The sequence below is a fragment of the Pseudochaenichthys georgianus genome, chromosome 5 (assembly GCF_902827115.2).
Source record: "Pseudochaenichthys georgianus chromosome 5, fPseGeo1.2, whole genome shotgun sequence".
NCBI lineage: Eukaryota > Metazoa > Chordata > Actinopteri > Perciformes > Channichthyidae > Pseudochaenichthys > Pseudochaenichthys georgianus.
The window spans coordinates 19,072,511-19,100,187 of record NC_047507.1 but is presented as its reverse complement, the minus strand read 5'-3'; the positions used below and the strand labels follow the sequence as shown (position 1 = coordinate 19,100,187).

Sequence of the window (27,677 nt, the reverse complement as noted above, 5' to 3'; positions counted from 1 at the left end):
ATACCTTTTGACTGTTTGTTCTGACCTTGTGGATAAACTGAACCTACTTTACATATTTCCCCCGTTACCATTCACAGTATCCAACTTCACATGTGCACGCTATTTAAGAATGTATCAAACTCATAATAAAAATGTGTAGATACATCTCAAGGTATTGCTACTGTCTTCCCACTTTATAGCAACATGTATTACTGATGGCAACACAACAGCTTATTCTTTGGTCAATAATCTAAAGCCAAAACACATTCTAAGTCTGACAATGATCTATGATGGAAGACACCCCGTAAACGTCGTAATGTGACATCTAGAGGTGAGAACTATGCACTGCACACACATTATGCCAGGCAACATGACCAAATACAGAAATACATGCGTGATAGGCTCCCATCACACTGTATAAAAGGCACAGCAAACCAACGAGGACAGGCACCCAGCAAAGGTACGTTTCTTAGTAGCTCAGAGAAATATGATAGATATTATACTTATAATACTGCTATGCATCATTTGTATGTCTTGAAAATATAGAATATAACATTTGTATGACTATTATGGTATAATTATTTCGCATTAGATATTTCTCACATTATTTTCAGATAAAGTATGATGAAGTAGGTTTTCTAAACAAACATTTTGCTTCATTTTTTCAGAAATCTGCATTAAAGTCTGCTCACCTGGGGTCCTTCAAGGTAAATCAGGCTTCATATTTATCCGAGACAATGACTTAAGATGTAATATGGTTTAATCTTTGGAGTAATTTGGTTAGTTCTGATATAGTACCAATCTGTTTTTAAAACCAAGATTTAGAGCTACCCAGTACTTGGGAACTAATCCATCTTTGTCTCTGACATTTTCAATTGACTGTAATAATGTTTTCCTCTCATACAGTAAACACTCAACATGGGGGATTCGGAAATGGAGTGTTTTGGCCCGGCGGCCGTTTACCTCCGGAAGCCAGCACGAGAGAGAATTCAGGCTCAAACAATTCCCTTTGATGCTAAAACAGCTTTCTTTGTGACCGAGCCTTCAGAGATGTTCCTCAAGGGGAAACTTACGAAGAAAGAGGGAGGCAAAGTCACCGTGGACACCCTCTGTGGAAAGGTGAGAAGGAATGCATTAGATTTCATGTTTCTAACAAGTTGATGTAAAATCTGAACTGCTGACATGTGTTAACTATCAGTTAAGGAAAATATATATAATAATAATAATAATAATAATGCATTACATTTTTTATTAGAGCGCTTTTACAGGTGCTCAAAGCGCTTTACAAGTACACATTACACATATTAGACATGTAAGAGTCATTACTGCGGACATTACCCACAGGAGCAAATGCGGGTAAAGTGTCTTGCCCAATATATATATATGTTTTAATCCTGGTCTCAAAAGCTTGTTTGCTGGAAGACAAATGTATAATTTAGGATTAGCAACTAAGAGTAAAATCTGACAGTACAGCAAACATGACTGCTGGAAATGAATTAATTATATGTGTCTGCCTCTTCTGTCCTTCTAACAGACTATCACTGTTAAAGACACTGAAATCTTCCCCATGAACCCTCCAAAGTACGATAAGATTGAGGACATGGCCATGATGACCCACCTCAGTGAACCTTCTGTGCTGTATAACCTCAAAGAGCGCTATGCAGCATGGATGATCTACGTGAGTTTTGTGCAGGAGGCTTTATTTTATTGTATGCACATGTATTTGTAAAAAGATTGATAATTCTTTGATATTTCACACTGTTGTAGACCTACTCAGGGCTGTTCTGCGTCACTGTGAACCCCTACAAGTGGCTCCCAGTGTATGACTCAAAGGTTGTCAATGGATACAGAGGCAAAAAGAGGGTTGAGGCTCCACCCCACATCTTCTCCATCTCTGATAACGCCTATCAGTTCATGCTCCAAGGTATCAGACAGTTTGAAAGCTATTGTGTGTCCAGATAAATCAAAGCTGTAGAGGTCAACTTCTAACTGTTGCACACCATTTCAATGTCTTGCAGATAGAGAAAACCAGTCCATCCTTATTACGTAAGTGCCAAATATTTGTATATAATCTAAGATATAAGACTTGTCAGCAGAATTAGAGTCAGACATTGTTAATAATATTTATGAACACACCCATCAACCCAGTGGAGAATCCGGTGCAGGAAAGACTGTCAACACCAAACGTGTCATCCAGTACTTTGCGACAATCGCAGTGGCTGGAGGAAAGAAAATGGAGCAAGCGAGCAAGATGAAGGTAAAAAAGTTGAATAATATTAGAATAACTAGAAAAAGTCAAAATGATTATGACTTTTGTTATATTGACAAAATGGACGTTATTTTTAGGGGTCACTGGAAGATCAAATCATTGCAGCAAACCCACTGTTGGAATCTTATGGTAACGCCAAAACAATTAGGAATGACAATTCTTCACGTTTTGTAAGTATTTTGGGGGATTTTGTATGTTACTGTCTGACTTTATGACAAAAAAACATTCACCATGACATTAATTTGAATGTTATATTTTTTGTACAGGGAAAATTTATCAGGATTCACTTTGGAACAACTGGAAAGCTGGCTTCAGCTGATATTGAAACATGTAAGATTTTTGTGGAACTTATCACTGTGTTACATCAAGAACAATTCTTGTAGCTGTGCTTCATTGGGAAATGTCCTCACATTTTCCGCCAACTTAAATCCCTACAGATCTGCTGGAGAAGTCTCGAGTGACGTTCCAGCTGTCTGCGGAGAGGAGCTACCACATCTTCTATCAGCTGATGACCGGCCACAAACCTGAGCTACTAGGTGTGAGATTAGTGAATAATACTGGCAGTTATTAAACAATTACTTATCACAGGTTTACAGTATATTGTTATATTTACATCTTCTTTATTTTCCAGAGGCTCTCCTGATTACGAAAAATCCATATGACTATCACATGATCAGTCAGGGGGAAATCACCGTCAAGAGTATAGATGACATTGAAGAATTCATCGCCACTGATGTAAGGACAACAAATCATCATCACTATTATGATCACTACTATTACTCTATAACACTAAGTAACCAATGTATTACTACTCTGCACTACATCATACCTTATGTGTTCTTTAGTTTAATGAGTATGAGAGAGATTACTCCAAATATTTGTATCTGTTGCCTTTAGCTTCAAAGCACAGACGTGAAAAAGAATAATTGTAGTCTTAAACTGGTTCTTTCTTTTACAGGCTGCTATTGACATCCTCGGCTTCACTTTAGATGAGAAGGCAAGCATGTACAAGCAGACTGGAGCTGTGATGCATCACGGAAACATGAAGTTTAAGCAAAAGCAGCGTGAAGAGCAGGCCGAGCCCGATGGCACTGAGGGTAAGGAACCTACAGTAGGCTATTAGTTTTTATTTAGTGTTCACGTTTATTTAAGTACTGTAGAAGAAGGTATCCTAGAAGTGTGTTTTTGTTCATGACTATTTTTGTTTTTCTTTTAGTGGCTGATAAAATCGCCTACCTCATGGGTCTGAACTCGGCTGATCTGCTAAAAGCACTATGCTACCCCAGAGTAAAGGTTGGAAATGAGTATGTGACCAAAGGTCAAACTGTCCATCAGGTATGGAATATCAACAAAACCATGTAAAAAGCAGAGAAATTAAAGCAACAACATCCTTATTAATTATGCATTATTAATTTCCAAATCAGGTGAACAATAATGTCAGTGCTCTCTGCAAGTCTGTCTATGAGAAGATGTTCTTGTGGATGGTCATCAGAATCAATGAGATGCTGGCCACCAAGCAGTCCAGACAGTTCTTCATTGGTGTCCTGGATATTGCCGGGTTTGAAATCTTCGATGTAAGTTAAAACACACATAGCACTTGTCAGGTTTACAGAGTGAAACAGCACAATGAAAGTTTGACATTACATCTTCTTTCCCATCTCAAGTATAACAGCTTGGAGCAGCTGTGCATCAACTTCACCAATGAGAAGCTGCAACAGTTTTTCAACCACCACATGTTTGTTCTGGAGCAAGAAGAGTACAAGAAAGAGGGAATTGAATGGGAGTTCATTGACTTTGGTATGGACTTGGCTGCCTGCATTGAGCTGATTGAAAAGGTGAGCTACATGCAGTTTATTAACGCACACAGAAAACTATTTATGACTTTAAGCTTTGTTTTTAATTATCATTTCATCATGACAGCCAATGGGAATCTTCTCCATCCTTGAAGAGGAGTGCATGTTCCCCAAGGCATCAGACGTCACCTTCAAGAACAAACTGTTCGACCAGCATATTGGTAAAAGTGCAGCCTTCCAGAAACCCAAACCTGCCAAAGGCAAAGCTGAGGCTCACTTCTCTCTGTTGCACTATGCCGGCACCGTCGACTACAACGTCACCGGATGGCTGGACAAGAACAAAGACCCCCTGAACGACTCAGTGGTTCAGCTCTACCAGAAGTCTTCAGTCAAACTGTTGGCTCTCCTCTATGCATCGCATAATGCAGCAGAAGGTAAAGAAAGACTCTATTTAAAAGAACATAAGTTGGAGATGCATAATAATTATGTTTAGAGTGAAAGTGTATCATATCTGTTCAACATAAAATCTCACATGAAGTTGCCCTGTTACAGCTGAGGGGAAGAAAGCAGCCAAGAAGAAGGGTGGGTCTTTCCAGACTGTATCTGCTCTTTTCAGGGTAAGTATGACAAATGACTGCCTCACTACACAACTATAAAACAGTATTTCAACTACTTCATTTCCCAAATGCTGCTTAAAGGTCACATCTTAGGAAAAAGGCCAAGTTATTTATTTTTTTAACAATTTGAATTTTTCCATTCAGGAGAATTTAGGAAAGTTGATGACGAACTTAAGGAGCACTCATCCTCATTTTGTGCGTTGTTTGATTCCAAATGAATCAAAGACTCCTGGTAAGCTGAAGATCAGTTTAATGTATGCATTAAAGCACTACTGTAACTATTCATGACAAGACTAAACTTATCCTGTCTTTAAGGTCTCATGCAGAACTTCCTGGTCATCCACCAGCTGAGGTGTAATGGTGTGCTGGAAGGTATCAGGATCTGCAGAAAGGGCTTCCCCAGCAGGATCCAATACGCTGACTTCAAGCAGAGGTAATCCAAAACTAAGATCTGCTATATTTTGACGATATTTTAATAAATGATTCACTGTCAATTAATTTATCTTTAATCAGATACAAAGTTTTGAATGCCAGTGTCATTCCTGAGGGACAATTCATGGACAACAAAAAGGCCTCAGAGAAACTCTTGGGCTCTATTGATGTTGACCCAACTCAGTACAAGTTTGGACACACAAAGGTAATCCGTCTGTCTGTAAATGGTGTGCTTTCCCTGATACTGCAAGTAATGTTACCATCATGTCAAGGAATACTTCCCTTTTTGTTATTTCAGGTGTTTTTCAAAGCTGGTCTGCTGGGGACTTTGGAGGAGATGCGAGATGATAAACTGGCTAAACTGGTCACAATGACTCAGGCTCTTAGCAGAGGTTTCCTCTCAAGGACAGAATTCCAAAAGATGATGGAGCGCAGGTATTGTAGTCAGTTAGCTTTATAAATCTAAGGATTTTCATAAGGACAACTTGATTGCCATGTTGACCACATACATTTATTTTGAATATAATGAAAATAATCCATGTTTCTCATCAATATGGCTTTAAGGATCTAAATTAAATCTGTTGTTTTACTTTGATCCCTGTTTTCCGCAGGGAGGCCATTTACTCCGTCCAGTACAACATCCGCTCATTCATGAATGTCAAAACCTGGCCATGGATGAAGCTCTACTTTAAGATTAAACCTCTGCTGAAGAGTGCAGAGAGTGAAAAAGAGATGGCGCAAATGAAAGTGGACTTTGCAAAGATGAAAGAAGATCTAGCAAAGGCTCTGTCAAAGAAGACGGAGCTGGAGGAGAAGATGGTTTCTCTGCTGCAGGAGAAGAATGACTTGCAGCTACAAATGCAGTCTGTACGTTAAAAGGAAAAAGGGAATTTGTTTCTTCAATCATCTCCTTTTTTACAAAAACCTAATCATTTTAACTGGATGTCATTGCAAATCTAGGAAGGTGAAACCCTCTGTGATGCAGAGGAGAGGTGTGAGGGGCTCATTAAGGCAAAAATCCAGCTTGAGGCCAAATGCAAAGAGACGTCTGAGAGACTGGAGGATGAGGAGGAAATGAATGGTGAGCTGACTGCAAAGAAGAGGAAGCTGGAGGACGAGTGCTCTGAGTTGAAGAAAGACATCGATGACTTGGAGCTCACCCTGGCCAAAGTGGAAAAGGAGAAACATGCCACTGAGAACAAGGTTTGTATATCTTCAATAAGGTCTGAAAGACAATTCTTAAAATAACACTAAAACCCTTTAAAATGATGTTCAAACTATTGTGAATACAGGTTAAAAACCTTGTTGAGGAAATGTCATCTCAAGATGAAATCATTGCCAAGTTGACCAAAGAGAAGAAAGCCCTCCAAGAGGCCCATCAGCAGACCCTCGATGATCTGCAGGCAGAGGAAGACAAAGTCAACACTCTGACCAAGGCTAAAGTCAAGCTGGAGCAACAAGTCGATGATGTATGTATATAGTAACACCTGTAACTAGCAACAGTTATTTTAGTCCCTGGGAAATGAAATACAAAAATAAAACCTTGTCTCGGTTAAAACAGCTTGAAGGTTCCTTGGAGCAAGAAAAGAAGCTTCGTATGGACCTTGAGCGAGCAAAGAGAAAGCTTGAAGGTGATCTTAAATTGGCCCATGAAACCATCATGGATCTGGAGAATGACAAGCAGCAGTCTGATGAGAAAATAAAGAAGTGAGTGTGAATGTAGTCATCAATTCAGTGCAGTCATGTTCTACCTTATTGGATTTATCCAGCAAACAAAAGCCAGAATAAAATCTTCCTGTAGACAAAGAAACTAAATGTGTACACAAATCTGCAGTGAGAAAGTTAGAAATGTGATGTCATCAGTATTTTAACAATGACAACTAACAATAGACAGTCAGAAACCTAAGGTCATTATTGAAAACAAAAAAACTCAACTTGATTTTGCTTACTTGTAATGTTTATGAAAACGTTTGTCCCCACGCAGGAAGGACTTTGAAACAAGCCAATTTCTTAGCAGGATTGAGGATGAGCAAACACTTTCTGCTCAGCTTCAGAAAAAGATCAAAGAACTTCAGGTTGGTACAGTATATATAATAAGGACAGAATTGTCTTACATTGTTGCTATGTTTATTCTATTGTTTTAACATGTAAACATTAGGCTCGTATTGAGGAGCTGGAGGAGGAGATTGAGGCCGAGCGAGCTGCTCGGGCCAAGGTGGAGAAGCAGAGGTCTGATCTCTCCAGGGAACTTGAGGAGATCAGCGAGAGGCTGGAAGAAGCTGGAGGAGCAACGTCTGTTCAGATCGAGATGAGCAAGAAGCGTGAGGCTGAGTTTCAGAAGCTGCGTCGTGACCTCGAAGAGTCCACCCTGCAGCACGAGGCCACCGCTGCAGCTCTCCGTAAGAAGCAGGCTGACAGCGTGGCAGAGCTCGGAGAACAGATCGACAACCTCCAGAGAGTCAAACAGAAGCTGGAGAAAGAGAAGAGCGAGTACAAGATGGAGATCGATGACCTCAGCAGCAACATGGAGTCTGTTGCCAAATCAAAGGTAAAGTTAAACAAATTCACTTGCAACAAAAATTGCTTAGTAAAATATCTGCCTTAATTGGCTTTTACCAATTTACATTACATGATTAAATCAACAACATGTTTGTCAATTTCAGGTCAATCTAGAGAAAATGTGTCGTACTCTTGAGGATCAACTGAGTGAGATGAAGACTAAAAATGAAGAACATGTGCGACAGCTCAACGACATTGGGGTTCAAAGGGCAAGACTGCTAACTGAGAATGGTAATACAAAAAAATATATACATATATACTATTTTTGTACCGATCCTTACCTTACATTTCCAATTCAATATTCATACATATTTGCATTTAGATTAGTTCTAAATTATTTGTATTTCCTTAGGTGAATACAGTCGCCAGATGGAGGAGAAAGATGCCCTGATCTCTCAACTGACAAGGAGCAAGCAGGCTTTTACCCAGCAGGTTGAGGAGTTCAAGAGGCACATTGAGGAGGAAGTTAAAGTAGGTGACCATTAAATCACCAACACAATCCCAGAACTTAAATGATTAATTTTAGCTGACAAATGATGTCAATGTTATTCTTTGTAAGGCCAAGAACGCCCTGGCTCATGCTGTTCAGTCGGCCCGTCATGACTGCGACCTGCTCAGAGAGCAGTACGAGGAAGAGCAGGAGGCCAAGTCTGAGCTGCAGCGCGCAATGTCGAAGGCCAACTGCGAGGTGGCTCAGTGGAGAGCCAAATACGAGACTGACGCCATTCAGCGCACTGAGGAGCTGGAGGAGTCTAAGTAAGTCCATACGATTTTAACTAGATCCAACCTCCACTTCTGAGTATGACTTATGCTAAACTGAAAGTTTGTGAATCAAATAATCTTAACAGGAAAAAGCTTGCCCAGCGTCTTCAGGATGCAGAGGAATCTATCGAGGCTGTGAATTCGAAATGTGCCTCTCTGGAAAAGACAAAACAGAGACTGCATGCTGAAGTGGAGGACCTGATGATCGATGTGGAGAGAGCTAATGCTCTGGCTGCTAACCTCGACAAGAAGCAAAGAAACTTTGACAAGGTCAGATATTTATTTGTGCCTTTAAACGTAAATCAAAAACATAGAATTGTGAATTACTGAAAAACATGGGTCTATTTGAATGTTTTCAGGTTCTTGCAGAGTGGAAGCAGAAGTTTGAGGAAAGTCAGGCAGAGCTGGAGGGATCTCTAAAAGAAGCACGTTCTCTCAGCACAGAGATGTTCAAGCTGAAGAATTCATATGAAGAAGCGTTGGACCATCTGGAGTCCTTGAAGAGAGAGAACAAGAACCTGCAACGTAATTAAAAAAGCAAAATACTCTCATTGGCAACTACTAAAAATCCTCGATAACAGCCTGATGAGCAGAGTTTTGCAGACTTCATAATTGGAGCTGTGTCATTTGCTTTGAAAATAATGAACGAGTGCGCCCCCTGGTGGGCAAACAGGTTCAATTAGCACAGTCTATGATTTTGTACTGACTACAAATGTAATACAATTATCAGCGTTTTCATTAATGTACAAGTGAATGGTATATTGAGTTTAAATGTCTGCCATATAGACCAAACTGATATTTCAGCTCACACATATTTAACAACTGCTTTTATGAACATTTTTACAGAGGAGATCTCTGACCTGACTGAGCAAATTGGTGAGAATGGAAAAACTCTTCATGAACTGGAGAAAGGGAAAAAGATTTTAGAGACTGAAAAGTCTGAACTCCAGACTTCACTTGAAGAGGCAGAGGTACTGTCTGACAACATATCTGTCATTTAAACACCATTTTAAAGGATCTTGGAGATAGAAAACGTGTCATTTTTTTTTCAAGGCTACACTAGAGCATGAGGAATCCAAGATTCTCCGTGTTCAGCTTGAACTTACCCAAATCAAGGGTGAAGTTGACAGAAAAATGGCAGAGAAAGACGAGGAGATTGACCAGATCAAGAGGAACAGCCAGAGAGTGATTGAGTCCATGCAGAGTACTTTGGATTCTGAAGTCAGGAGCAGGAATGATGCCCTGAGAATCAAGAAGAAGATGGAGGGAGACCTCAATGAGATGGAGATTCAGCTGAGCCACGCAAACCGCCAGGCATCTGAAGCCCAGAAACAGCTGAGAAACGTTCAGGGACAGCTAAAGGTATGGTGGTTCATTTAACTACAATAATGTATTGTTTTACTTCTTTAAGAATGCATGGCACATGTTTTTTTAATGTATTATTCCTTAAAGGATTCACTACTGCACCTTGATGAGGCCTTAAGAGGTCAAGAAGACATGAAGGAGCAGGTTGCCATGGTGGAGCGCAGGAACAACCTGATGATGGCTGAGATCGAGGAGCTGAGAGCAGCACTGGAGCAGACGGAGAGGTGCCGCAAAGTGGCTGAACAGGAGCTGGTTGATGCCAGCGAGCGAGTGGGACTGCTGCACTCTCAGGTAATCAAAGACAATGACATGTGAAACACCTGACAACTGATAATGACATAATGCAGTCTAATCCTAACTATTGTTTATTTAGAATACCAGTCTCATTAACACCAAGAAGAAGTTGGAGACTGACCTTGTCCAAATCCAAGGTGAGGTGGAAGACTCTGTCCAGGAAGCAAGAAATGCTGAAGAAAAGGCCAAGAAGGCCATCACTGATGTGAGTTATCTTTACATTCCTCAATGTAAACTGAAACCACATTCTAGGGAATAATAAGTCAGTGTATAGGATTGTTTATTAGGCCCTTTCTCTACCATATCTAGAGTAAGGGCAGTTGAAACACTAGACTGCAATAGGCTAATATGCAATCTGAAATTCAAAAACATTTCAGGCCGCCATGATGGCAGAAGAGCTCAAGAAGGAGCAGGACACCAGCTCTCATTTGGAGAGGATGAAGAAGAACCTGGAGGTGACAGTGAAGGACCTGCAGATCCGCCTGGATGAAGCCGAGAATCTGGCCATGAAGGGCGGCAAGAAGCAGCTCCAGAAACTGGAGGCTAGGGTTAGTGCCATGAAGACAAATCTATGTGTATTTACTTTAAATCAGGATGACATGTTGCAATGTAAAATCACTGCATTCCCCTTTTTTCAAGGTTCGAGAATTGGAGGGTGAAGTTGATGCTGAGCAGAGACGAGGAGCTGAGGCCATCAAGGGAGTGCGAAAATATGAAAGAAAAGTGAAGGAGCTTTCCTATCAAGTAAGTTGCTATTAAAACTACTAAAACGTAAGCTACTGCAAATGTTAATTGTTACAATAATATATGGTAAAGAAAACAGTAAGCCTATATTAGTATTTAATAAGTCTTTCACTCCTGATTTACATAGTTTGAAGAGGACAAGAAAAATATCGCCAGACTTCAGGATCTGGTGGACAAGCTGCAACTGAAAGTGAAGGCCTACAAGAGGCAGTCTGAGGAAGCTGTGAGTACACCTAATTATTTATAAAGCACACATCCTGAGAATGTCACCCAGTCCACAGGTTTTAACTTCATTGTGGCTCATCCAACAGGATGAACAGGCCAACACTCACCTTTCCAAGTACAGGAAGGTGCAGCATGAAATGGAGGAAGCTGAGGAACGCGCTGACATCGCAGAGTCTCAAGTCAACAAGTTGAGGGCAAAGAGTCGGGAAATTGTCAAGGTAAAAAAATACCTATCTGAGAGGAATAACGTTTGCGATTTATTTTTTAATTAATATGTTTCTATGTGTAATATGTTAATCTTCTGTCATTTCAGTCCAAAGATGAAGAGGAGTGAAGAAGAAATCAAGATTATACAGTAGCAAGAAGCCATATAATATGAGTATCTTGTTAATTGTTCATTCTAGCATGCTGTGATAACCAAAGGTCAATAAAAAGTAGTTTGTTGCATATTGTTGTTCTTTAACTTTTTACTAATTTAATAATTTAATATTTAAAATTGATCAATACTGATTGTTTTCAAGCCCTCACGGGCTTAGAATGTGATCTATTACTTTCACCAGGTATGTAAACATGTAAATACTCACGTAAACTACAAATCCCTCAACATTTTATTTGAGTAGATCTACTTACTTTGCACCATGCTCTGGCTGAGACTTGAGTTAACATGATCTTAGAAAGATGCTAAAGGAAAAACAAGGTATGAGCAGATCTGTGACTGCTTAGCCAGTTTGACAAAAGCTAGGTGATGTTCATTAAGAACAAGCAACGCAGTGTTTCCTTACTTCAAAAAGTAACCAAGATAACAAAGGCTGTCAGTTTTAGACAACAATTCCCCCAACCTGTTAAGCCCTGAGCCTGTTTTTCAGGTCTCAGGCTCAAAAATGACATTCCCAGAACAAATGACCACATCTTCCCTTCTAAAAGAGTTAAATTAATAATCTTTTTTCTCAAAGTAATGATAAACCTGTGAGTTGGATATAGAAAAGTCAGAATCAATATAGATGTTTTTTATTTTAAAGAAAATTCAGATTGAACATAGTAAAAAATTGTAAATGATAGTGTCCGTCCAAAAATTATGTTGTACTTATAGTGAAAACTACCCTTGGATGATGGTAAGGTAGACTAAAAGCTTTAGGAATCCAAAGTACAACATATAATAAGTACCCTGTATCAGGATTGATGCAAAACAAGTGACATTTGACCTTTTTATAGAGATTTAGCAACAAAAAAAACACTTCTGGGGTCATTTGGGTGGATTTTCCATATCTCTGGCCCCCCTTGGTCGATTTTGACGAATGAAATCTCTTTATAACCGCTAGAGCCAATGGAATCGAAGGGGAATTTCCACACACACACGGTAAAAAAAAAAAGGTGGGGGGCTTTGCGCATGCAGGTTTGCATCAGTGACATCTGGGGCCTCATTTCTAAAGGGATATACGCTCAAAAAATGGCGTACGCCAGCAATGTTTGCGATTTATAAAATACTAACTTGACGGGAAAACATGCGGTCCTCCACGCAAACTCTAACCCATGCGTACGCACTGAGCACACAAACGGGAGAGACGAGAAACTGCGACACCGTTGGCAGAAGGAAGAATGGAGAGAAATATGTGGAAATAATACCATAAATAAAATGTTACCTCTCATTTATCATATATGAAGAATTCATTTTCAAACATTGATTAAAGTCAATCTTAAAATGATTAAACAAACGCCTGTTTGAGACTCCTCAGTGCACACAAAAACATAACTTGGAGAAATAAATAAATACGGATATGTGTTATTTAAAACCACCTCGAATATGTTGTGAAATGTTTTCTCATAAATGATGCGGTTTTGCATTTCTATAGGTTGTACGAGCATGTTTTATGCCGTTTGCTAAGACTTGATAAGTCGCTCATAAAACACAGGAGGTATGGAAACTAAGAACACCATATGTGGTAAATTGTACAGCTAATATAACACAACACATTAGTTGTATTTCCTCTGACTGGTGGATATAGAGTTGCTGCGGGGAGGGGGGGGGTTGAGATGCACAGGCTGCATTGGAGACGCTGCACACAGCTGATCGACAGCTGGGACACAAACCACCAAATACGAAAACATAATTCATATTATCCAGTCGTCATGACTCCATTCTGGAGGGATTCCCCGATCATTTCTTACAGTTTCTCATCGAGGGGGTGTCTCCTGTCCCCGGTACAACACACACTGCCTGAGGAAGGCTATGTGTATTTTTTTTGTCATGAACCTTTTTCGGACCACTTATTTATTTATTTTGGTGACGATCCGACCTCCATGCTGCTACTCTGGTTCAAACTGCATCCACCAAACAATATGATTTATCTCCACCTCCCCAAAATAACCAAAATCTGACATGGTGTGAGATGTCTTTTTTAGCTGTTCTGTCGTCATTTCCTGCTATCTTCTTCATGCAGTCAGTCAAAATGAATTAATGAATGGGCGTTTCTTTGACTATTTATAGGCAAATATGGGCGTTACGTGAAGCACGCAAAAGCTGCACCGCATTTCGAGTCGATTGTGATTTATAAAGGGAAACCGGCGTAGGAAGTGCTGTACGCACTTTCCTCGCCGGTACGCAATGTTTGGTGAATCGGAAAATTTCTGAAAATTTCTGTACCTATTTTTGGGATTTCTACTACGTAAGCAACGTTATAAATGAGGCCCCTGGAAACGGAAAAAGCAGGTTTATTGCTATGGATTATCAGAAATCATTTCAAAGGGACAAAAACACATTGGATTAACTTCAGCAGCGTTTTATCGTTTTAATGCCATTGAAGACCACTTTTGACCAGACAACGACACAGGTAAACCATGTTAGCGTGTTTAGCTACATAGCGCCACATGTTTTGATGTCTGTTTTTGTTTATAAAGTCGCGAGTTCTAATCATGGAGTGATGATGTCTGTACCATAGGTCTGTACCCATCGATTCTGTGTCATCTCAAGATGCGAATTGATGGGTTGGATGTGCAGAAAGATAAATAATAAGATTTTATGAGTGAGTTTCGGTGCAGTAATCTGTTAGCATGTTTCGCTCGTTGCTAATTCAGAGGCTCAGCGTTAGCATTGTGGAGGTTTTTTTGAAGAAAAAAATGTAAATGATCAGTTAGATGAGTTTCTTCCCATTATGGATATAAAATATTCATAGTTTATTAAATGTTAAGATGCCCTCAGACACTGTTTCCTGCAAGATGTTGAGGGAGGGCCCGGGTACCGGAATCTCTCGGGCTTAAAAGATATGTCGGCATTGTTGAAGCTCTTTCACTGGCTTGCACAAGTATAATATTTCTACCCATGATTTCTACCTGTCTCGGAAGTTGCACACTTTGAGCGAAACTAAGATGGTCACCGGAAGTGACAACTATTTTTGTCCATATTTGCTACATATTTTGGAAATATGATCAAAAGTTTGTTTTTGTAATCCTTTCTCTAACATGCCCCTAGGGCAAACCACAGTAGTTAATGCAAAATTAAAAAAGAATACAAAAAAAGTTAAAACACAATAAAAGATAATAAAAAGAAGAAATTAATCATTATTGCTAAATGTGTAACTGTATGAACTAACATGGTTTCCTTACAAATTGGATCTATATTGTTACAATATATTATATTTTGTTTCTAGAGATTAAAAATGTATGAGAGAGAGTAGAGAGGTGGTGTATTATTTGTTTAGTTCACCAGAGGTCAGTATTGTACAGTCGGCAGACTGTTGATGTGAACAACGGAGCTCGGTCGTAAATAGTAGAATATGCTGCACAGCCGTGGTGTTTTGTATTTTATGTTCACGTGTCGTGTTTATTTTATCTTAAAGGGTAATCATCGTACTCTGTTGATGCTGGATCAGGTTTATGGAGCAGGTTTGTAAGATGCGCTCCGCTGTGTTTTTGGGTGCGCAGTGCGCTTTGCTCCCGCTGCTGACTGGGACTGCTGCAGTGTAAACAACACTGTTCGATCCTGCTACAGCTGTCTGTGGACCAAAAGCACAACGACACATAGCCAATGATAGTGGACTCTTCATCTTAAACGAGAACGTGTATTGTCGTGAATGCTCCGTGTTTTTTTTCAGTGCAGCGGAGGAACTGGCTTTCTTTTTTTAATCAAACTGTCAGTCTGCACATCTGCTACCTTTAAGAAACAACCAGATGCTCATTACATCGTTTGAGCAGTTGCATGTATTTTGCTGCTGAGGAAGTATCGTCTCCTTGAATTTCGGGAAAATGAGCGACAACCAGGAAGCATCAGATGCTGAGGACACGACACCGTCCGAGAGCGCGACCTTGCCGCTCCGGCCGCACTCCGACCGCCCCACTTGCAACAAGACCGGCGTGTGCTCCCGCTCCTACTTCGTAGTAGTGATGGTGTTTTTTCATGTATACATCATCAATGTTATTGCACTGCTGTTTTACGTGCACTACAATAGCGGGCAGGAAGATACCAGCCAGGGTCGTGATGCTCCGAGCAGCAACCAGCAGCAGCCCGAGTCGCCACGTCCGCCATCAAAGCCCGAGTTTCTGCGCGTCAGTTCTCTGACAAGGATCGAGGGGATTAGGGTGAGTAATGTGAACATGTTTGCATCAATCCCACTCTTTCATCTAGTGTGTTTCTCTCTTAAACACTGTAGCAGCACTACATCACTTCTCTGATCTATCTCTCAGGTGGGACACGTCCAAAAGGTGTCACTGATGCAAAACAAAGTGCATGAAATGAGGACTTTGAGTATGAAACCTCTGCTTTTTGGTAAGAAACAAAGCACCCGTGTATCAAAACAAATTTGCCTTCATTGCATAGAGGTAGGCCTATATATAAAGCTTCAGTGGCAAAAGAGGCTTATTTTTCTTCTCCTCAAATCAAACATGCATTCATAACACTCTCCACCCCCAAACACATAACCTATTAACAGATATGTGCATGCTGAGGTCATATGCAATATAACATATGTCAATAGATCCTGAGGCAACTACTGCAATTAAGGGCTTATAACTGACTGGCTACAGATATAAACTAACAATATAAAACATACAAATTAAGTTTTTAGATGTGCTGAAGTAAAGATGGCACAAACGTTTTTAAGTAAAAACATTTAGTATACTCAACTGTTTTTATTTACATTTGTTGTTCTCTTTATTAGTGGCATGTAGTGGTATAACAAACATAGATCAACTATACAGTAGGGTTATATAACTGTTCTAATTTTTGTGTTATTGTTTACACCAGGCATCATGGGTCTGCATTGTTTTTAATAAAATAAACTATCATTTTGAGTGTCAATTAAATGCTGATTATTTTCTCGAATAAACCCTTAAAAGAAACAAGAAATGTCACAAAGGACAGGTTTAAAAAAATATTTCAAAGGTGACTAATTAGCAAATCCTTCAAGTGGAGAAAGGTTTTGAATACTACTTTATAAAAGCAATGATGTTTTATCTTTTTTTAACCCAAGAGTAGTCTGTGTAACTTTATTTGTCTCTGTGTTTGTCTGCAGAGATCCCTGGGTTTTTGTCGGATGATGAGTGCCGTGTTGTGATGCAGCTTGCACAGCTAAAGGGTCTAATGGAGAGCCAACTGATGGTGCAGGAGGGTCAGGAAGAGCTGGCTAAGGAGCTCAACCTCAGTCCAGACGAGATCTTCAACCTTCTTGATATCAACCAAGATGGACAGTTGCAGCTTCATGAGGTGTATGTCTGTTTGTGGATCGTGGGCATGTTCTGTATTAATGTATGACATGCACTAGTTTTTAGTTCAGAGTTAACTCATCCTGTCTTCACTATTATGCCTCCAACAGATACTGACCCATTCTCGAGTAAGGGACGGCATCTGGCTCACACCGGAGAATCTGCGAGAAATCTATACTGGTCTCAAAGCTGACAAGGATGGCGATGGTAAAAATAGGGCAAAGAAACTGCACTTGTTTTACAGAAATATATCTATTTCCATATTAGTTTTAGATTTCTTTTTTACCTTAATGTTAAATTAGTCAACTTATTTAAATAGAATTCAACAATATTATTGTTTTAATTTCTATTATAAGGATTATTATTTATACTAATGATTTGATTAAAGGTTTATTTTATCTGCATTTGACCTAACAGAAAGAGCCTCAGCAAATAACCCTATATTTCCATTTATTCCAGTGAATACAAATTGAAGTTTCCACTTTGAATATTCCCAGGATTTTCAACGCTAAGTGTCAATGATGCATGAAATTAAAACGTACCCAAGGCATCAGGTTGATATGTGCATTCACATATCCTGGACAGGTTTGCTGAGTCTAGAAGAGTTCAGGCTTCTGAGCAACGATGCCTTCCAGCGCTTCCTGCTGCAGCGAGGGGTGAAGAAGAGTCAGCTGGTGAGGAACAGCAGACACACCTGGCTGTATCAGGGCAAAGGAGCACATCAGGTCCTCCAAGACATCAAGACAAAGTAAGCAAGTCTATTCCTGTAATAACTGGGTTATCACAAATAACAATTTTAACATATTTTTTCTTCACCTTTCTCTAACACAGGGTGACTCGCCTCACTCGGCTCCCTCCCTCATTAGTGGACCTCAGTGAGCCGCTACAGGTGGTACGGTATGAGCAGGGAGGACACTACCATGCCCACCATGACAGCGGCCCTGTGTATCCTGAAACTGCCTGCACGCACACACGTCTCGCGGCCAACACCTCCACTCCTTTCGAGACGTCTTGCAGGTGAGACAAGTGTGTAGGCCAACCAGATCTGAATTAATCTGTGCAGTGTGATTACTAAACTCCATGTTGAAAGCCTGCATGGTAGTTTGTGGGATTTAACTTGGGAAAAATGTGTGTGCTCGTCTACTGCTTACAAAGTGTTTGTACAGTATGTGTTTGTTTGTTTGCACCAAATGTGTGTGTGTCAATTTAAATCTGTGTTGCACACCTAGGTACATCACAGTTCTCTTCTACCTGAACTCTGTTGAGGGGGGCGGGGAGACCGCATTCCCTGTGGCAGACAACAGGACCTATGATGAAGTGGTGGGTAATTGTGTGTGGGCCTTGAAATGTGTAGGGAGAGCCTTGGAAAAGTATTGTGTACATACTGTGCATGTCTTTCATATCTGTGTTAACTCACATGTTTGGCAGTGAGTGAAAGGCTTGGACGTTCAGAAAACTGTGTCACTGAGTTTAGTGTGTGTTTTAGTCCCTCATACAGAATGATGTGGACCTTTTGGACACCAGAAGGAATTGTGACAAGAGTAACCTGAGGGTGAAACCTTCCAAAGGGACAGCTGTTTTCTGGTACAACTATCTTTCAGATGGAAAAGGTAGGATTCCCATTAAAAATCACACTTTTTAACATTATGTGGCAATAAAGATGCTAATCAGCAAACACTAATTTCAATCAATTTAAGAGCACATTTAGAATTTTATTTTAAATTAACAATTTTCCGGTATACACATGCCAGCGCAAATATCAAAAGGTAAAGTCTGTTGACAAATAGTTTTTAAAACCTTACACAATATTATTGAAAAGTAAACAAGACTTTCAGTCCTCAGCTCAGATCGCAGCTCTTCAAATGTTAAATGCTAGGTAAATGCTAATGTCTCTATGCTAACGTTCATCAGGACAATCCAAACGTGTTAGCATTAGCCATTTAGCACTAAACACACAATACAGCTGATTCAGTCATTTGAATTTGACACATTAGCCTCATTGTAGCACTAGATTACAAGTCAGAGGATCACCAAATTCATTAGGATACACTGTCCAGAAAACATGAATTTCTGTTTATGTCACTGACTAATTGAAAACTCTGACCTGATCATTACACCAGATAAAAAGGCCTGAGGGTCATCAAAGTGTTGTCACACTCAATCCAATAGTTGCAGAGATATTTAGTCAAAACGATTGGCCAGCATTGCCATCCCCATAGGCTGCCTGTTAGCATAGGCCTACAGTAAATCCTAAAACTGTATTTTAAATGTCATACATCTTGGCAATTCACATGTAAGTATCACAATTTGGTGGCACAAAATTAGAGTAAACATATTAACTGGAGTCAAAGTGTTCAGATAAAAAATTGATGTTGTAAAGATTAAAGGTTATCTAGAAAGACAGCTACAAACTGTAAGAATACAAAGTCTGAGTGCACTATGGTTGATTTCTAGTCAAACTAATAAACTCAGGTGTTAGCTACAAGAAAAAAACGTCATTATCTTTGTCAACCTATCATGACCAAGCGGTTTTGTAACCAGAACATCAGTGTGAGCCCTAAAAAACAGACATGATAAAAAGGAAGTTGCTCATCAACATTAAAGGATATATCATGCTCATTTTCAGGTTCATAACTTGTGGGGGGAGCGGAGCGAAATCTGAATGGCTTATTGAGTTAAATTATTATTTTTCCTCTCTCAAAAGGTTGGGTAGGAGAGCAGGATGAATACGCTCTGCATGGAGGGTGCATGGTCACCCAGGGCACTAAGTGGGTTGCAAATAAATGGATCAACATCGACCCGGATTACCAGCGGCAGGCTCGCTACCAGCAGCTGGTTTCACAGCAGCCAGAGGATGATGATGAAGATCTGACTCTAAACCAGGACACGCAGAGTTCTGATATCCATCAAGACTTGTAGCTCATAAACCAAAATGAAAAAGAAAACCTACCTAGCCTTCCTCAGTCATGTGCACAAAGTCTTTGGCAACATCCTCTGTGGCCAGTATGTGGAGACAAGTTTTATTCAGGGAATGAGGTCACAGTGGGTTTATGCAACTGTAAAGAGATGCTTTTGTTAAGTATTGCTCAGATATTGTTATCCTGTTATTTTTTAATCCCTCATAATTTACCATTTTAGGAATGTTGTATTAGAAACTCTTTAAAAGAGTTAGGACAAAAAAAATTCCCTTTGCATGCATTAGCTCCACAGATTTAGCTGTTGCTATGAGCAGAAATTGCACTTGAAAATTGAAATGGCTACTGTAAACATTTCAATGTCCTACGTTGTTATTGCTGCCATTACCAAAAAAGGCTGACACACTGTCACCATGATGCATGTTGTCTATGTTTGTTCTTTGGATTCCTCGTTATTTTCTACCAAATTCTTCTTCAAAGGTATCGTTTGGGTGTTTCATGGATTTTATTTATTTTTTCTCTACAATGCACTCTATCTCTCTTCCACATTGAATAAAAACTCTATAAAAGATCATGTGTCATCAGTTTTCCTACTTGAAAGATAAGATGTATAAATATAACACAACAATTGTCCATCATTACTTTATAAATACAATTCCATAAAATATTTTGACTGCCCCCCCCATGTTGAGACATTTCTTTCCATCTTCAGCGCTGGATGTCCTCTGGTTAAAACCCTTTAAAGTTTTGTGCCATCGTATGTATCCTGAAATCAATCAGAAAGCAGTTTAGTTTAATCAAAATGTTAAGTATCAACCTTGCACGTCCACCTGGACATCAGCTGCACATACTCACCACTGATGGCTCGTATCTGGGGATAGATGTGGCTCCGCGGTGGTTCAGACAGTAGAGCACAGCATCATGAACAGAGACAAAAAGACTTCTCTTTGTAATCGTCTCAGAGAAGAAGTCACCAAGCTCTAATTGTTCCACTACAGGGGCTGAGGAAAAAACATTTTACATACAATTTACTACCACAGTGGAGACTTTTCATGCAGTGCAGGCTTCAGGAAAAGTGGTTCACTTACCTTGACAACAAGCAATGTAGATATCTACATCAATCTCACTGAAGTCATGGATAATCTGCAAAAAGGAAAATTCAGAATATGTATGCTGTTTGTTCCCCATCAGTTGCAACTAATCACCCTTATTAATTATCTCACAGTTAATCATCATAGTTTATGTAACAGTTAAAGAGTACTATACATTATGTATATAATAAACTCCCATTTCAGTGACATCAAGACAAAGTTAAATCAAAATCAGTTTTGTTTGTGTTGAAGATTTGTCATTCCCTTATCAAAAGGATAGCAAGGATTTTTTGTATCCTTAGCAATATAATTATATGTCAGGTCCAGGTGTTTTCAGATCTGCAAGTAAAAAACTCAACAAAATATAACATAGGTCGAGTAATTTAAAGATATTGTAATGCGGACATTTTCGAATGACAACTTTAAAGGCATTTGTCCTTAAATTAAATATTTCTCACTTTAGTACTTACATTTTTGATAGTCTTGATTGCCACTATGTCAATGAAGTTAGCTGTGGAGAGGTCGATAATGATTGAGTGAATATCCCAGGTCCACTTGCCCAGTGACCCAAGAGAGATGCGCTCCAGATCGCGGCTGAGCGTGTCATCGCTGCTGGAGTCCAGGGTGGTGGTGTCCCCCTCCTGCAGCTCGGAGATGGACCCTAAGCTCGTGCAGTCTGGTTCTCCTCCCTTCAGGTACTCCCATCTGTCGGGGGTTCGAGGAGTAGTTGGGATGATGAACACTGTCCCGTTCTCCCTCTCAGTGCAGCCCTGCTGCTCTCTGTCCGTAACATCCCCGTCCACACAGGTGTTTCTCCAGCTGCCGGCCTCTTCCTCCACAGAGAACACCGGCGCTCCAGATAGATGTTTGGCTGCCCTCTGTGCTGCCCGTCTCTGAAGAGGGGTACGAGAAACAAATCAGTCAAACTCCTTTTAACAAAGAGCACTTTTTTGGTAGCTTGATCATTGGTCACCTGTAGTTTTGTCCAGTGTTACTCTTCAGCCATTTACTTTAATTATTAGTTAGTTGATTAGTCGAGTAATTTACTAATCCAAACAATTATCGACCAGCCATTTTTACATTTCATAGATAAAGCAATTAATTGACATCATTAATAAATAATTTGATCACCATTTGCAGCCCTACTTTTTTTAATTCACAGGATTTGGGTGCAAAAGGTGCAAATGTTCGTTAAAATCTTTACTATTTTTTAAAGTATTATTTTTGCAGTTGTATTATACATCTCAAGTGTACACACCTCTTTTTTGGCTTGCCTTTTTGCCCGCCTCTCGGCCCTCCTTTCTCTACGTCTCTGTTTGGCCTCCTGCCTCTTCTTATAGATAATCATTTTACTGATGTCAAGCCCACTCTGAAAAAAGATCAACAAGAAAAATAATACATAATCTGCATCTTTTAAAAATATTAAGGAACAAAAACAAGATATTTATGCTTTGTCTAAGATGAACCTTGATTGGGCCAAATTTGACCCAGAGTCACCCAAAACAATTCTGCTGGGTCTTCCCAGACCCGAACACCAAATTATACACTTTTTTTTTTTAGAGACCTTCAGACTTGGCTAAAATGGTCAAAATCAGTTTTGTAGTGTTTATATAAAGCAAAGCATTTGAAGGTGGCATATTGGACTGATTCTTTGGCAACATCCTCTGTGGCCAGTATGTAGAGACTGGACTGATTATTTTACTTTGTTTTTCACTATGAAAGAGAACAAACCTTTTCTTTCAGAGCCTCGATGTACAGATCAGCATTGGCAAAATAAACTGTAGCAGAGGAGCGAAATATAGTAACACCAGGAACATCTCTCGCCTGTAAAAAAGCAAAAGGTTATTCGCATTTTTCTTGTGAGTGTGGGAAAGATCTTATGTACGGTTAGTCCTCTTGTTTTACCTCTCTGTGGGTCTCTATATCCACATACAGTTCTGTACCTGGAACGTTTCCCAGAACAGAGTATGTTGGCCTTAAAGGAATAAAAGACAACAAAATATTATGTTTCTATACAGTATTATTTTTGCAATCTGGCTACATTTGCATCCTAACACCATTGGCTTATATATATTCTCACATATACACAGTATAACTCAGATACTGAAGGGAGAAATAATATGATAAAGTTCAGAGGTGTCTTACATCTGAGTTCTGAAAATGACAGTCAGCAGAGCAAAGAGGATGGATGCTACCAGACCCAGATCCAGATTGAGCAGCAGTGTTGACACCCAAGTGACCAACCACACCATCTGGGGGGGTGCAGCATGATAATGAAAAGGAAACAAAAACAATGGCTGTTTCTAGATTCAACACCACACTTGATTATGTTGCAGTTGTTTCTTGTAGGGGTATTGTTCAAATGAATAATAATGTAACCTCTCACCAGATCGATCTTGCTGCGTTTCCACAGTGTAACAATGTCCGAGTGCTGCTTGAACATGCCCTTTAGGTTTACAAAGACAATCGCTGCAAGGACAGCCTGAAACAAGCACAACCAACATGATTAATAAGAACAATCCATTACAATAACATCTCATGCATTAGATATTAACTTTAAGTCTACTTTGTAGTGAAGAGGAGTGTTCGAGTAACAGAACCTTTGGCAGCTCCTGGAACAAGGGTCCAAGTTTCAGTATAGTCACCAACACAATTAGAGACGAGGCAACGGCGGCCATCTGCAATAAAAACATGAAGTTTCTGGTTGTTTTGAACTATTTGTGTTCAGAGCAGTAATGGTAACATGGTAACAAAAATAACAATGTTGCTGTATTTTGAAAGCCAATAAAAAAGTGTTCGATTTTCCTACGTACACAATGTGGTTTTATTTAATTAAACATTATTTGCTTTTTACTCTTACTCAATCATCCTTAAATGGGTCATAATAGAGTATAACTACTGCATGTTGCATGTTCACAGTACTTGTGAGGTCAAGCTGATATAATCTTGTTACTTCTGCTGCTCACTCACTTGAGTTTTCCCTCCGGTGGTTTCTTGAATCAGACTTCGAGACATAGAGGAGCAGACGGAGAAGCACTGGAAGAATCCTCCCACCGCATTACTGAGACCCAGCGCCACCAGCTCCTGAAGCAGGGTGGAGAAAGAAACATTTGAATGAGAAGAGAAATAAGGTGTGAGAAAATGATTGTACACTAAAGGTATCTTCAGAAATAAAGTTTATTAAAGACATTATTTACCTGGTTGCTATCAACCTTGTATCCATGTTTCAGTGCAAATGTTTTGCCAAGTGAAATAGATATGGCATATCCAACCATGGCCAATGCAAAAGCATCTCCAATAACCTCTCCAAAGAGACTTGCATCTGGAACACTGGGAGGACTTAGACTGGTGAAAAGGTAGAGGAAAAAATAAATCAGTTAGTAATAAACAATAGAGCTTCAACGTTTAGAGGTATAAACAAAGAAAATAATCCCCATAAATTAATAGATGAAGAATACAATTTCATAAAAAAAAGTAGAAATGCTATTTTCAGCCACTAGGTTTGGTGCTGACAATTACAAACATACAAATGATAATTGATTAATCTAAAAAATAATCAGCAGATTAGTGGGAAATGAAAATGATTGTTGGTTGCGCCTTGCAAAACAAGATGGGGAATGTGACTCAAAAAAGAATTACAGCAGTATAAAATAAATCGAAATGCTTACCCACTAGGAATTTCTCCAACAACTGAAATAGTGTAGTTTCTGTTCAAGTGGGTATAGGCTGATATCAATGTCCCCGCCACAATCTAAATCCATAATTTGAAATAATACAGATGAAACCACAAACAACACCTTTTAATCCATTAACAAGAATCATTAAAAACCTGTTAACCATATGCTAGAGGTCAAACTAATTATTAGCCTTAAAGAATCTCAATTTTTGCTGTAAACTGCACAAACTCAGAGGCCCAGGCACAACTGCTGATTCAGCTGCTTAGCTTTCTGTGTCTGTGCTTTTTAAAGCTGCAACATCAGCAGCAGCAGCGCAGAGCACAGAGGGGATAACACGAAGAGAGGCCAGAGAGTGTGTCGTCTTATCAACTGACTGTGATGAGCTCCACTGGGATCGGCACTGGCAGCTTTGGACTGATGAAAGAGTTGAGCTCCTTCGCTGCAATCAAAAACACCATGGACACAGCGCTGACCACCAGTGTGGGAAGATGAGTGTAAGGCAGCAAGGAGCAAACATCCTTCAGAGTCTGAAAATGGAAAATAAAAAGCAGTAGGTGGTTATGGCTTAGTCCTGTAAATAATAAAACACATACATGCTTTGATGCACACACCAAATGATTTTGAGTCATAGTAACATCCCTCAAGGGAGACATGTTTTCGTACTGGCTTGTTTTCTGTCAGCAGGATTACAGAACTACTGGCTCAATGTTTATTGAACTTTATGGAAGTGTATTCACATCTTTCTTGATCAAATAAATTCACCACAGTGAACTTATTGTAAATGTTTTATATCGTTTTCATTCCAATTCAAACCTATATCGTCCCATCCCTAATATTATTTAATTGATCCCTGATATGTCCAACCTCAGCTATGTCCTGTTTCAAGCCTGAAATACATTACAGTTGGAGAGAGTGTCTTAAAAAGGAAGTATGTGTGATATAAATATATTTTCTTACATAAAAGAGATAACACATTTCAAAGATTTCCAGTTGAATACAAGTTTAAATAAAATTATGACAAACGCACAACAACCTCTTTTGAGTGTGGTAGTGTTACTGTCATTCCTGGTAGGAAGTCATCAGAAGAAATGACTTGATAGTACTCACATACACCATTGAAAAGGGACCACTAAACCGTGTTGGTGAGACTCCAAAGATGTACTTCAGTTGTGCCACCACAGCATGAGCTGAAGCAGCCGTTGTGTAAGCCCGCACCAGAGGCTCGGACAAATACGTTCCCACAAATCCAAACTTCACCAAACCCAGAGCCACCTATGAAAACAATCAGGTGTAAATGTGAGTTTTGGCAGCTTCAACAACAAAATGGCGTGTTATGATTTCAGCAAAAAGGTTCAGACCTGAATTAGTCCTCCTAGGACCGTAGTAGCAACCGCTACCTGCACCCTGTATGAGTCCCTGGCAGTTATGTTCACCTCTGCAGTGACGTTGGTCCCATTTTGTATGAGGAAATTCACATCTGGAGCAAGTCTCTCTGTCACACTGCCCACCATGATGCTGAGCACAGTAAATGTCCCTGAACACAATGAAGAAAAGTATTATTACAGAGGTTGTAATGATAACGGTGTAACGTCTCTTTTATTATACTGCATATAGCTTATTTTAGCATTTACTTAATATAATAGCATATTTTGGTCAGTTTATCCTTGCTTTATAACATATTATGTGTTATATTGTGTACCAGTACTGCTCTATGTGCTCTATTAACTTTCAATCTCTCTTTTGAATACCGATAGAGATATGACGTGATGTTCCAAAAAAGAAGTAGATCAATGCTGGATAGAGGGACGAGTACAGCCCAAATACAGGAGGTACGGAAGCCAACATCGCATATGCCAAACCTGTAAGAAAACACAAGTTTGGTTACACCAATCTCAGTCTTTACTTATGAATATTTGTATGAAGCTTCAGCATTTTACTGGATTAAATGATGGATTAAAGTTGAACTAGTAGGTTTTTGTCATTCACCCTTTAAGTCATGAAATAATGGACCATTGTCATACCTTGGGGCAGGTGCATTATGCCCACACTGATGCCGGAGATGAGGTCTGGCATGCCATAGTCCCAGACTGAGTATTTGGGCAGCCAGTACAACACCGGCAAGCTGCTCATCACGCTGTGTTTCAGTTTGGGTACTGTACATCTGGAAGAGATGTGAAGGATATAGAAACAAGTTTTTATATTGGATAAAGCTTAAAGGAAAAATAACTGAAATGGGTCTGTGGTTATCTTTGAATAGAAGATCAGACCATTCATCTACATCTAAAGTAGAGTACATTTGAAAGCCATGAAATGTGTCTTACCTTAAGGAGTCTTTTAGGCGTTCAGTTAGAGAAGATTGATTGTCAGAGTGAGTTTTTCTCTGCGTTATCTCTTCCAGTCTCTGCTCATCCAGCACCTCCCGCTCCACAATGTATTTCCCAAATCTGCGTGAGTCCATTGGTCTGAATCTTTGCAACTTTTCTTACCCTTTACTACTGATGCTCCTGTTCGTCTGTCACAAGAACAACTGTGCATATGTACACCATATTGCCTAATGGTTAACTAAAGGAGGATGTTAGGTTGGAAAAAGCTAACTGTTGGGGAAAAATTCTCCTTTGCCCTCTGACACAGATGACCAGCCTTGGCATCTGTTATCTCCCTTAATTAAGGATGGGGCTGCTTCAGCCATATGTTGTTGTTGCCAGTTTATGACCAGGCACCTTTCGGTCAAACATAGTTTATTGTTATGGGGACAAAAGGAACGCTTCCTTTTTGGGGCTTGTTGACTCCAAGGTGTGAAATCTTCGAGGCCATAAGCGTCAGTTGCAAGTAATTCAGTGTCCCCATCTGTTTAGTCTATCTAGTCAAGAATGTTGATTACTCTCCTCCAAACTAGTTAAAAGGTCTATCCAGAGAGAGGTGCTTCAGAATTGAACTCTACCGTGTAGTCAGACCTCTGGTTCTGGACATGCTTTGTGAATTCTCTGGCCAATACTCCAAATAAACCATCAGTGTTTGACATCAAAGCTCCAGCTCTCCTCGTGTCTCCTTTTGAGTCTGCATTGCACCACAGAAGTTTCCCCAACACTAAGGATGTAATTATGGTGTTAAAGAGGACAAATATTAACTCTGGTGAGAGTCAATGGATGTTTGACAGGCATGTTCACATCCTTCCAGTTTTTTTTCCCATTCACTTGCAAAAATGGAGGTAATGAAGCATGAAAAGTCTCCTTATACTCAATGCATTGCTCATGGAAAACA

The 27,677-nt window shown here is 39.7% G+C and overlaps 3 protein-coding genes across 3 annotated transcripts; 2 read left to right on the top strand and 1 right to left on the bottom strand.

The window, feature by feature from the left end:
* The first annotated feature begins 633 nt into the window (after nucleotides 1-633).
* On the top strand, nucleotides 634-11,486 carry LOC117446515 (myosin heavy chain, fast skeletal muscle-like). Its single transcript, XM_034082716.1, has 40 exons — nucleotides 634-686; nucleotides 886-1,098; nucleotides 1,514-1,657; nucleotides 1,747-1,903; nucleotides 1,998-2,025; nucleotides 2,128-2,236; nucleotides 2,326-2,418; nucleotides 2,515-2,578; nucleotides 2,686-2,784; nucleotides 2,880-2,983; nucleotides 3,207-3,345; nucleotides 3,465-3,583; nucleotides 3,673-3,822; nucleotides 3,913-4,083; nucleotides 4,169-4,475; nucleotides 4,594-4,658; nucleotides 4,803-4,890; nucleotides 4,974-5,091; nucleotides 5,172-5,295; nucleotides 5,389-5,525; nucleotides 5,702-5,957; nucleotides 6,051-6,293; nucleotides 6,383-6,559; nucleotides 6,652-6,797; nucleotides 7,075-7,165; nucleotides 7,249-7,638; nucleotides 7,754-7,880; nucleotides 8,002-8,120; nucleotides 8,209-8,405; nucleotides 8,498-8,681; nucleotides 8,771-8,936; nucleotides 9,258-9,382; nucleotides 9,465-9,773; nucleotides 9,864-10,067; nucleotides 10,150-10,275; nucleotides 10,448-10,618; nucleotides 10,710-10,814; nucleotides 10,942-11,037; nucleotides 11,126-11,257; nucleotides 11,353-11,486. The coding sequence occupies exons 2-40, from the start codon at nucleotides 898-900 to the stop codon at nucleotides 11,371-11,373; spliced, it is 5,802 nt and encodes a 1,933-aa protein (XP_033938607.1). The 5' UTR covers nucleotides 634-686; nucleotides 886-897; the 3' UTR covers nucleotides 11,374-11,486.
* Nucleotides 11,487-14,684: 3,198 nt separating this feature from the next.
* Nucleotides 14,685-20,031, top strand: p4htmb (prolyl 4-hydroxylase, transmembrane b). The gene is made up of 9 exons (XM_034083568.2): nucleotides 14,685-15,611; nucleotides 15,717-15,798; nucleotides 16,544-16,734; nucleotides 16,844-16,940; nucleotides 17,319-17,481; nucleotides 17,565-17,750; nucleotides 17,963-18,053; nucleotides 18,220-18,343; nucleotides 19,438-20,031. The coding sequence occupies exons 1-9, from the start codon at nucleotides 15,279-15,281 to the stop codon at nucleotides 19,650-19,652; spliced, it is 1,482 nt and encodes a 493-aa protein (XP_033939459.1). The 5' UTR covers nucleotides 14,685-15,278; the 3' UTR covers nucleotides 19,653-20,031.
* Nucleotides 20,032-20,134: 103 nt separating this feature from the next.
* slc26a6l1 (solute carrier family 26 member 6, like 1) lies at nucleotides 20,135-27,003 on the bottom strand. The gene is made up of 19 exons (XM_034083566.2): nucleotides 26,738-27,003; nucleotides 26,438-26,577; nucleotides 26,165-26,275; nucleotides 25,775-25,950; nucleotides 25,524-25,688; nucleotides 24,791-24,943; nucleotides 24,408-24,490; nucleotides 23,937-24,084; nucleotides 23,710-23,823; nucleotides 23,340-23,417; nucleotides 23,126-23,221; nucleotides 22,885-22,991; nucleotides 22,645-22,714; nucleotides 22,471-22,563; nucleotides 21,998-22,108; nucleotides 21,210-21,632; nucleotides 20,737-20,791; nucleotides 20,504-20,649; nucleotides 20,135-20,414 (listed from the first exon to the last, which is right to left on the bottom strand). The coding sequence occupies exons 1-19, from the start codon at nucleotides 26,872-26,874 to the stop codon at nucleotides 20,388-20,390; spliced, it is 2,433 nt and encodes an 810-aa protein (XP_033939457.1). The 5' UTR covers nucleotides 26,875-27,003; the 3' UTR covers nucleotides 20,135-20,387.
* Nucleotides 27,004-27,677: the final 674 nt, after the last annotated feature.